Raw genomic sequence first — 11,967 nt, forward strand, 5'->3', positions numbered from 1 at the left:
CACTGGGCTAGCTAACCAATCAGAGCCCATCGCCTATTTCTGAGGGAGGCGCTTCATAAAAGAAGGAAATGATCAGCGTGTTTCTCAGAAAAGGGACAGAGCGGTGTGGAATAAAGGTAAATTATGTGAAAAATAATGCGTTTTTTAAAAAACGAAGCTTTAACACATGTTAGACTGCACCCCATAAACATAATCAAGCCTAGAAAAAAACCACTGAACCACGCCTTTAATTCATCATTCACTCACCCTCATGTCTTTCTTCTGTGGAACACAAAATAATATTTTTTGAATAACCCAAACCCTTTCAGGTCCCATTGACTTACACAGTATGCACAAAAATTACTGTAGAAGTCAATGGGACCCAAAACTGTTGGGTTACCTCTTCTTTTGCGTTCCACATAGGAAAGAAATGCATACTGGTTTAGAATAACGTGAGGGTGAGTAAATGATGACAGAATTTTCATTTTTGGGTCAACTATTCCTTTAAGTATCAATTTTGTCTCAGATGTTTCTCTTAAAAAATAGCTCAGATCATTTGGGCTTCGAAGAACTTGATGAAAAATGTTTGCATTTATGTGCAGAACTCATCTGAAACTTTGGAGATTATTGAGGTGTTTTTCTCAGGAGAAACATCTGAGGAGTCTGAGAGTTTCATTTTGCTCTCCATTGCTCTCCATAAGAAACAACTGAGCTATTAAATAGATCTCATTTTTGCTGTGGGTTCAAATAGCATGTGTTCTGTGCTGCAGACTTGCGTGAGTTTAATGTTGACTCACCGCTCTGAACTGCAATGATCAGAAACGCCTACAGGAATAATGAGATCCAACAGTTCTTCTATTTCATAATAATTGCTTCCAAAAGAACTGAATATTGATTCCTTTCAACATCCTAGAACGGCAAAAGCAGCTTAATAATTGTGATTTTTGGATCAATAATAATGCAGTCGTTTCAACAAATGGATTTTAGAGTCAGTAAGGTCAAAATTCCTCACTGGAGAAAAAAAGGCATTCCTGAATTATTCACAAATGCATCTCATTGTGATCCAGGTCCTGAATCAACGACCTGATTTGTAAATCTCCAGTACAGTATCAGATGTTTGTGAATGGTAACCTGAGCCGTGCTGATGTATGAGATGGCGGCGCAGCACATGTCGGAGATGAGCTAGTTTGCATGCGACGTGCCGTGTTGTCTTATGGACTACAGCTCTAACATAAACACACAAGATCTACATGTTTGCCTGCGTCTCAGGTTCTCTGCCTGTTGGAGCGATATGCCATTACCTTCAGTTATCATTCATCAACATCCAGTGCAAACATTTAGCCATTTCAGCCCTGCTCCAGTTTTCTGCCTGCTTGTAAAACCATCGGTTTATCATCTGGAAAAATAGGCTATAAATATATGAGATTGCAACCATGAATTGTTCAAACAACAACATTTTGAATGGTCTATTGTTTTTTTAACCCATTAGCATTCTTTTTTGTGAAATATCTTGCTTTCAAAGTGTGTTTGTGCTATCATTCTTTATAAATATATAGGCTATATTTTTTAAGTCAAGTAAGTACAGTGCAAATTGGTTTAAAGCAGTTTTATTGAAATCAGTGTCTTGAAGCTAAGTTTATATATGAACATATAATAGATATACATTTTTTAATTATTTACAAGCAAAGTATTTCACAAAATGCATGTTGCTGGGTTAAAAACAAAAAAAATAATAGATATACTATTTAAACTGTAGATGTTTCGGACAAATTATGGTTGTCAAACGTTAGTGGAACATGTTCATACTTATTGTGCAACACCAGTTGGTTAAAAAGAATAGTTTGAGGCCTCTGTGTATGGCATTGTTGAGTTACATGTAATGATTGTTTGGTTGGTTCCTGTGGGTTTGTGTCACCAGTTGAGCATAAAACCACATAGTAGAAACTCAGAAGTCTGGGATCCACGTCATTGCATGATTGTTGGATATGTGGTATTTTCGATATCCTACATTCTAAAGCAAATATACATGATTTGATTAGATTATATAGAGTATCAATTATATATTTCAGTCTTTATGTCTCCATGTCTTTCTTTCTCCTGGCCACATGATTTGCCTGGTCCAGGTGTAATCCATCTGTTTTTGCATTGCCATTTTACAGGTGAGGGCCGAGATTTGCATCCTCACCAGAACCCTGATCCCACACACAAACACGCACAATTCCTGCCGACTAGCTACTGCTTGCTCTTCTGTTAACAAACAAAATCAGTTTCTACAGCAGTCAAATGAAGCAAACCTCTGTAGTGAGCCGGGTTACACGCATGACTGTGGGCTAGTGGAACACGGCGAACTGAACTGATCGCTGTGATGGGTGACAACACAATGGGGAAGGATAACAGCGTTTGACAGGGGCCATTTGCAGGAGAATATTACTTTTTTCCATTTATTTTCATTTGGAAACATTACTGCTGAACTTTAAAGTAGCGATTTTCCCACCTCAGGGCCTGAACTGCCATAGAAGGAGGTTTTTCCCCTCAGTAGTCATCATGGCCAAATGTCCCTTACATTTTTTTTTATTATTTGCATTAAAATTAATAATATTGTTTCTGCAGAACTTGTCCTATTAAGCATTTTTAATTAATATGAATTTATTTATAATATATATTTTTTAAATGTCTGTTATTTTCCTTATACCGATGTTATTAATATTAATAATAGCATTAAAATATTAGAAATACCATTCATATAAATATTGTTTCTGCAGATTTTTTCCAATTTAGCATTTTTTATTAATAATAATTTATTTCTAATATTTATTAATATTTAATATTGTTCCTTAGAAATGTCTGTTATTTTCCCCATAACAATTTTTATTAATATCCATATGTATATTTAGCATGACACTGCAAATGTGAGACATAATACAAAAACTTGGTGGCTAAAAATATGTCGTCAAGAAACATCAAACCATTTTGTAATATATTAATATTAAATATTAATACTATGCAGACATTTTTATTTTTATGAATACTTGTTAATTAATAATGCAATTAATATTAATGTTTTTCTGTAGAAATTTGTTATTTTCCCAATAATAGAGTTTAATAATATTAGCAAGTTTAATAACATTAACATTGCTATTAAAGGGTTAGTTCACCCAAAAATGAAAATTAGGCTGTGTTTTACTCACCCCCGAGGCATCCTAGGTGTATATGACTTTCTTCTTTCAGACGAATCCAGTCGGAGTTATATTAAAAATTGTCCTGGCTATTCCAAGCTCTATCATTGCAGTCAGTGGGTGTTGCAGTGCTTCAGTCCAAAAGAAGTGAAATAAAAAGCGCCAATCCATAAAAAAAAGTGTCTCACACGGCTCCGGGGGGGGGTGAACAAAGGCCTCCTGTAGCGAATCGATGCATTTTTGTAAGAAAAATAACCATATTTAAAAAGTAATAATCAATTTAATCTAGCTTGCGCTCACTGTTGTAAACGGAAGCAGTTCCGGGAGGATGACGTATGAGGTCGGTGTTCTTGAGGTTTTTTTCTTACAAAACGCATCGATTCGCTACAGGAGGCCTTTGTTCACCCCCCGGAGCCGTGTGAGACACTTTTTTTATGGATGGGCGCTTTTTATTTAACTTCTTTTGGACTGAAGCACTGCAACACCCGCTGACTGCAATGATAGAGCTTGGAATAGCCAGGACAATTTTAATATAACTCCGACTGGATTCGTCTGAAAGAAGAAAGTCATATACACCTAGGATGCCTCGGGGGTGAATAAAACACAGCCTAATTTTCATTTTTGGGTGAACTAACCCTTTAATGGTAATATTGATGTTAATACAACACATACTGTAAGAAGGTCAATGTAAATGTAAACATAATGAACAAAATACTGAGTGTAAGAAAAAATCTACCTCTATATAAATCCTTTGGTTAATAAAAGGGAATTTAGTCCCTTAAATATGTTGTCAGAAACATCAAACCGTTATTTTTTAAAAGGGGAAAATGTCACATAATTATGGGTTATACCACATAGTTTCCTGCTCTTTTTTTTCTTAGTTTTTAAAGAGTTTTTCCACTGAAACTAATGTAGATCATGTGTGAAGTGGTTATGCTGAGAAACACAGCAAACTAGTAACTCTCTAGAGGACTGGTCTTCGAAAAAAGGTCTCAGTAATGTGTTTTTTATGATGTAAACAACATTAAGTTATTATCAGCCAGGTTTAAAATTAAACTCTCTTTTTTAATAATAACAATAACAATATGTTTCTATCCACCAAGGGCTCTGAAAAGGTTGAAGACCCATGTTCTGGAAACGTTCTTGTTGTTAGTATCCTGTCAGGCACTAGAGGGAGACGCTGAGTCTGAGTGAATGTGTGTCTGCGAGGGTAATGATGGTAAACAACGTCTACAGTTTGGGTGTTATATCTGGTTTGCAGCTGTTTCTCAACTCATTTGTCAGATTTCCGCTTTTAGTAATTAATCTTGTATGGTGTGTGTGTGTCTGTGTGTGTGTGTGTGAGCACGAGTAAAACTGTAGAGACTGGCAGGAATTTGTGGCCATTTCAGTTAAATCAGTGGCAGCTGAAATCTTGAATTCTCCTTAGTGCAAATCAGATTCTGGCCCCCCAAACGGGAGAAAGAGAAAGTCAACACCCCTCTGAGAGAAAGAGCGAGAGAGCATGGTCTGAGGAAATTGAAATGGAACTGTATGTTTTTCTTTCTTTCTCTGTTTCTGTTTGCAAATGGACCCAGTGCCCCAGACAAACGGGGGGAGAGCGTTTTAAACGAGTCAGTGGCACGCACAGACGGCATTCTCCTCCCTCAGGCGCTGGCATGCCAAAGCCTGCTCCAGTATCCCAGCAGCCCCTGCTCGTATGGGCAATAAGCAGAAAAATCAAGCCAGAAAACAGCACTAACTGGCAGCAGTTTGTGCTTGTGTGCAGGTGCACAGACGTTTCTCTTACACCTGTTCGTAAAGTCGTGACGCACGAGATGTGAACACTAAATGAAACTCCAGACGTCAGAGCATACCAGTCTTCATCATCTTCTTCCTCCCAGCCTCTTTACATTACGCTTCCAGTGACTGCTTTCACTTTTACCGTTTATCAAGCGATCATGTGAAGTTCACAAAAGACACTAGGTGGTTCAAGATCATTGTCAATAGGGTTCTATTTTATTTTTAAATTTAATTCAATCTTGGTCTAAATTTAAAAATATATATATATATTTTAATTTAAACATATTTTAAATTAAATAAAAAAATGTAACTATTTAGTAATCATGGGAAAACATGAAAATTCTTTGGCCAAAATATGTAGAATTTGGTGTACATATTACTCTTTTTGTTGTGTGTGTGTATATATAGATATATATATATATATATATATTGTTCAAATTCTTAATACTATAAGTCTTGTTCTTATTAAGTTAAAAAATATATATTATATATTTTATTTTGTAAATAATCTATATTTTATTTCTTAATTCAGTCCTAGTCTGAATATTAAAAAAATTATTAAAGTGCCCCTATTATGGGTAATGAAAGGTTCATATTTTGGTTTTGGGAGTCCACAACAACAGGTTGACATGCATGCAAGGTCAAAAAACACTTTCATTGTTTTATAATATGCATTTATTTTTACCTTACTTGCTCAACGACTCCCAAACGATTCGCTCAACGATTCATTTTTCCAAACCCCTCCTTTGCGTGACGCTAATCTGCAGTGATTGGTCCGATTGGTCTCATTTTCATGTCATCGTGTCTGTAATGCCTGATAAAGCAGCGTTTGTGAGCGCAGTGCTGCTTTGTGTACAGCGTTACCGGGGAAACAGCTATTTTAAAGCAGCACCTAGTGGCAAAGAATGAATTTGCATTTTCATTCAGAGCAACGCTAAAAGACCAACAAGTGGGCGGGCAATATGCTAATGTTACATGTTGAATTCAACATGAAACGACTTGGGATTCGTTTTAAAAACGACTCGTTTCAATGATTCAGAGTCGACTCTTTCTTTTGAGAGACAATAACTTTATAGACGGTGCACTTTCAGATTGAAAACTTTGCAGGATGTTTTCATTCACTTAGAGCTGTTACACACTGCATGAAAAGTCATTTTCAAAAATCCATAATAGGGGCACTTTAAAAATTTAAACATTTAGTAATCATGGAATAAGCATGGAATCTTGCATTCTGTTATCTTTTTGTTGTTTAAATGTTAAAATGACACTTTCTTTATCTTTCTCGTCCAGGTACGGATCTGTTCCCTCAGAGGACGTCCTTCCCATCTCTGTCTCCATTAACGGCTCCTCGATTCTCAGATTCACACATGCATTATCCGGGTCCCTTCACTTACTCTGCCAACCCGTCCAGCACTGGAATCGGTGGTCTCAGCGTGGCCGGGATGCCCACCTCCAGCCGCTACCACACCTACCTGCCACCTCCATACCCCGGCAACCAGAACCAGAACTCCCACTTCCAGACCAACTCCTCGCCGTACCACCTGTACTACGGCACCGGATCCGGCTCCTACCAGTTCTCCATGGTTCCGACCGGCGGCACCGGATCAGGAGGCGACAGGTCACCCACCCGCATGCTGACGTCCTGTACCGCGGCGGGTGGAACCGGAGGCACCGGGGGCGGAAACAACAGCCTGCTCAACGCCAGCCTTGGCAACCAGAGCGACGGCGTGGATGCCGACGGCAGCCACAGCAACTCGCCCACAGCGATGAGTGCGTCCACACGCATAGACGAGTCTGTCTGGAGGCCTTATTGAGAAAACGTGTGCAGAAAGACTGAGAGAAGAAGTCAAAGTTTAGAGTAGAGGTGAAAAGTCTTGCATGTTTGATCGTTTTTGTTTCTTCATCCTTCTATGACATGTCAATTGCTTCTAAGACCACCAAAGTGAACCGATGACCAGAAATGAGTCTGGGCGCTCCATACAGGACAGAAATGGCCTCCGCTGATCAAAACTAAAGGAGGACAGAAGTCTCACAGGAAAATGAGGTGTACATAGAAAGATTATAATTAAGAAAAGGCATCCCATAGTAATATATCAGCAACTTTTCTTACTAAAAAAACTGAAAAACCAAAGAAAAGACATATTCTGATGAGCCTGTATCTGAAAAAAGCCAATTTATCCAGCCTTACAAACCAATCTGCCTGAACGCTGTAATTCCCAGAGTGCTTTGCATCCACGAAAACGTGTCGTGCAGACAGTATGAAAGAGCTTCACAGAGCTGCAGGACTGTGGGACTGTAAATATGATGATAAACAAAGATGCTACCCAAGTGTTTCAGGTACTTTCCAAACTTGCTGAAATAGTCTTGAAATGGTGAGATGTGATCATATAATACAAGTGTGGAGATTTGTGAGATGTTATGTCAATGGTTTTTCATTGAAACGGATTTTAGGGTGAATATCACAAAACCTGTCAGGAACATATTCAGGTCATATTTAATGAGAAATGAGAAATTATATTTTGCATGAAGAAAATGATGCTCAGTTTTATTTTTTAGAACCATTCATTTTTGCATTTGCATTGTGACATTGTTTTAATCAAAATGAAGCACATTTGACCCTTACGTTCTTATTATTGTAATGCAAAAAATTGTTCTCATTACTGTAATGTAAAAAAAAAAAAATGATATATTTCATTTGCAAATCATCTGAATTTACATAAACATAGGCATCATTTTCATTATGCAAAAATATTTTTTGCTTTGATTTTAGGGTGAAATGTGATCTGGATGTGCTTTCGTGAGATTCACCCTTTAGCTGCGGGTTCTCGATTTGTAGAAAAGTTAAACAGTGTCTATAACCCAAAGACAGACAGGTGTTTTTTTTTCTTGCTTCATGCCAAAATCACGAACAATTTATTCGTCTTTGAACTTGTGGAGACTTGTCTTTTTTGGAATAGTTTTTAGAGTAATTTTTTTTTTTTCTCAGTGTTGATCGCTTTTCATGACTTTCTTCAGACTATTGATTTGAGCTCAGTTTTATGGTTTGTGTATTTTTTTTTTTTTTTTTGTTGATTTGTTGACATTTCAATAACAATGTTTTTTTTTTTTTTCTTTTTTCAATCTTTTGATTTCTTTGTTTTAATATAAAATTGGAAGTTGTGCTACTGTAATATATTCTTTCTAAATTATACAAAAGTTTTAATGTAATGCCTATGTTTTCCAATGCAGCTTTAATGCACTAAAACATTTATTTAAGAGGTTATATGTCCTTGTTAAACCACATAATGGAGACATTCTTACCAGATTGAATTTCACGTGATATTTAGTCATGTGCCTGAAAGGCCTCAACTATCTCAAGCCAAAGAGTCCAACAATCACCTGTTGTCATTCCACGTCTCTAAAGTGTGAAAAATATGTTGCTCTAAGCACCTACATTATGTGTCTATTTTTCCTACCTTGTTCTTGGAATGACTGAAATCGGAGACAATAATTGGGCACGTTTGAAAGGAGATCGCCCGTGATTATTTGAATAACAAAACCATGCACAAGCTCATACAAGGAGGGTAAAGTGGCCATGACACACACACACACATACATCCGCGTAACAGGTGTAAGTGAATATTTCAGCGCATAACCCAGAGGTTTTTCCCATGCTCACACCTGCTGCCATCACCTGAGGGCCGAGAGCCCCAAAAGAGCAAAGGAAACAGCTAGAAAGATGGATGAAGAGAGACGTATCTCCTTTCGCAATCATTGGTCATCCTTCAGGCCTTGTTATCCAAGCAGAAGTGGCCGTGTTCAGCTTGATTCACGGCCGCTTTGATGCGTTTATGTGGGCGGTTATTTTCCTTCCCATTGTGCCTCTGCTTGATTATCGCCCCAAGCTGCAGGCTACGGGAAAGATGGATTCAAAATGTGAGCTGGTCTAGTTACAAGCAGGAGTCGGTTCTCTCCTGCAAGGACTTCTGGGTAATAGAAACCCTGGGTAAACTTTTTGCTTCTGTGTCGTATGATGATTCTCTCTCAGTGCCTCGGTCTGGATCTGTTAATGTGTGTGGATATCAAATTCTGTCAGTGTAACAGCTGTATTTTCTCCAAAGAGTTCGTTGTGACTGTTGATTATGATTGAGATGCATCAAGAATCCAAATCAAGCTAAATTAAGATTTGCTGACCCAAAATAAGACCAAAAACATACCTATTTATTTCCACTGTATCAATACTGATTGTGTGTTGCGTCGAACATTCTATTGACATCAAGGTTCTGTTCCAAAACCTAACTTTTGAAAATAAAGGTTATTTATTGGCATTGAAGGTTCCATGAAGAATCTTTAACATCCATGGAAACATTCCAAAGAGGAAAACATTCTTTAGATTATTAAAATGGTCTTGACAAGTAGGAAAAAAATGGTTCTTTTAAAGGGGTGGTTGATTATGATTTCACTTTTTCAACTTTAGTTAGTGTGTAATGTTGCTGTTAGAGCATAAACAACGTCTGCAAAGTTACGACGCTCAGAGTTCAATGCAAAGGGAGATTTTTCTTTTAAAGAAATTGCTGTTTAAGGACTACAAAAAACAGCTGGTAGGGACTACAACGAGCTTCTTCCTGGGATTGTGACATCACTAACCCAGATGTTTACATAAGCCCCGCCCCCCGGGAACATGCAACTACCCGTAATGGTAAGGGGGCGTGACGTTTCCGGACAACGTGTACTAGGCGGTTAGTGAATCACAAACACACCGAGCCCGGTAACCAATCAGAGCCTTTCGCGTATTTCTGAGGGAGGGGCTTCATAAAACCAGGAACTCAACAGACCGTTTTGACGATAATGGAAACAGTGGTGTAGAATAAAGGTAAAATATGTGAAAATAATGCGTTTTTTAAAAACGAAGCATGAGCACATGTTACACTGCACCCCATAAACACAATCAAGCTTTCGAAAAAAGCTGATCAACCGCCCCTTTAAGAAGTGTTCACTAAAAATTTCTTCAGGGAACCCAAAAAAATTTTTTTTTCTATGCATTGCTGCGAAAACACCATTGTAGAACCTTTATTTTTAAGAGTGTAGTGAGCTCCCTACGTACGCAGCACAGAATCTGTTCCAAAAAAGTAAGAGGTGTAAATATGCCTGTGTGGGTTTCTCCCTATGTGAAATGTTCCAAATCAGTCACTTATTTGAAGGCATAAGCCTATGTAGGCAGCAGTAGGATTTGGAACACAACCCAAATGTTGCCAGTGAAGTGAATATCACTGAAGGCCACGAGTCGGTGGTGTTTGTAAAGTACACAGCCTAACCATGCTGAAAGAGCTAAAAAGCACAACACACTCCTGTTGAACAAATTGTCTTTTTCACTCATTGTACGTTTGTAATTTTGGTTCCAAAATATGCTCTTTTGTTCCTTTATTGTGTGCTAATGATGTAGTTTTGTATGCATTTTAATTAAAAAAAGATCAGGATTTGCTTGTGATTTTGAATTTCATTGAATTCATGTTTTTTTGTAATTCAGCCATCGAGTTTACAATGCCATAAAAAAGTCATATAAATTAAATTTCCTCAATAGTTCCACATTTCAGTGGTGTCATTTGTTTGAGATCATGCAAGTTTAGAGGTTTAACATATTTTTGCCACTTAAATAGTTCTACAGACAGAAATGAAACTATTTCTAACTTTTAAAATGATGTAGCCTGCCATAGTCTAGCAACTTGTCTACACAAAATATTTGCAATACTAAATAAAAAATAACAAATAAAAAAATCATTCAAAGGTTTGAGCTTGGTAAAAGTTTTAATGTTTTTGAAATAAGTCTCTTCTGCTCACCAAGGATGCATTTATTTAAGCAAAAGTACAGTAAACACAGTAATGCTGTGAATTATTACTATTTTATATTACTGTATTACTAATATTAGTAACTTATTAATATATTATCACTATATTAATATTTATAAATATCACTATACGTTCTATTTTAATATATTATAAATGTTCCTGTGATGCAAAGCTGAATTTTCAGCATCATTACTCCAGTCTTCAGTGTCACGTGATCCTTCAGAAATCATTCTAAGATGCTGATTATTTCTTATTATTATCAGTGTTGAAAACAGCTGTTTAATGTTTTTGTGGAAACTGATAAAAAAAAAATTCAGGATTCTCTGATGAACGGAACTTTTTTAGCAATTCACTGAAATAAATTGAAATCTTTTGTAACATTTTAAATGTCTTTGCTGTCACTTTTAATCAATTTAATGCATCCTTGCTAATTAAAAGTACAATTTCTTTAAAAAAATAAAATAAAATTACAGGCACCAAACAGTTGAACAGTAGTGTAAGTGGCCTAGAAAAACTTTTAATTTACACAAATCACAGCAATTTTACTCTGCTAAATCTGCTACATGACTAAATGTAATGTAAATGTAGTAGTAGAAGAAATAAATCAAATTGTCTCAAATTAAACTGTCAAACTTCACTTCCCTTGCTTATAACCCTCAACTGTGAAGGTTTGTTTTTTCAAACGGTCAGGCCAACATTCAAAGTTTGTCTTGACAAACCTTCCTTCTCTAAGTGAATGTCAGTATGTTTATGTGTGGACGTGCTTTCTGTCACATTAGAGGAGGTTCACACTAACAGCTTGTCACTTCACACAATCATAGCTGAGCTCAGTTTTCACGCCTTCCACCGGACAAACAGCAGCTGCTCGATAGTTTCACATAACATGAAAGATGTGTGAAGATTCACATGGTTCATCAGATTTAACAGTGACGTCTGAAACCCCTCAGGACACAAACGGAGCTCTGCTGCTCGGACCGTGATCAAATGTAATGCAAACGTAAACATGGCCGCTCTTCCAAACCTGTCATGCAGTCAGCAGGCATTACTGTCAGAACAGGTAATTATTGGAAAAGACTAAATTGGATGCGGTCACTTGCATCACCCTCTGCGGGATGTAAATATAAACAGTAAATTCACCTAACGAGTCGTGTTAAGTGAATATGGCGGGGGTGGATGGGCGTGTGCTGCATTTCAACATAACATA

At 37.2% G+C, this 11,967-nt stretch overlaps 1 protein-coding gene across 1 annotated transcript in view; it reads left to right on the top strand.

The window, feature by feature from the left end:
• The window catches only part of LOC107724626 (runt-related transcription factor 3-like), a 67,284-nt gene extending 59,865 nt beyond the window's left edge, over positions 1 to 7,419 (top strand). Inside the window, exon 8 of the mRNA XM_016533623.1 lies at positions 6,228 to 7,419. Coding sequence (XP_016389109.1) covers positions 6,228 to 6,751 — 524 coding nt within the window. The 3' untranslated portion in view covers positions 6,752 to 7,419. The remainder of the gene's footprint in view (positions 1 to 6,227) is intronic.
• The last annotated feature ends 4,548 nt before the right edge of the window (positions 7,420 to 11,967 follow it).

Source organism: Sinocyclocheilus rhinocerous, unplaced genomic scaffold (assembly GCF_001515625.1).
Source record: "Sinocyclocheilus rhinocerous isolate Xijiao unplaced genomic scaffold, SAMN03320098_v1.1 scaffold304, whole genome shotgun sequence".
Taxonomy (NCBI): domain Eukaryota; kingdom Metazoa; phylum Chordata; class Actinopteri; order Cypriniformes; family Cyprinidae; genus Sinocyclocheilus; species Sinocyclocheilus rhinocerous.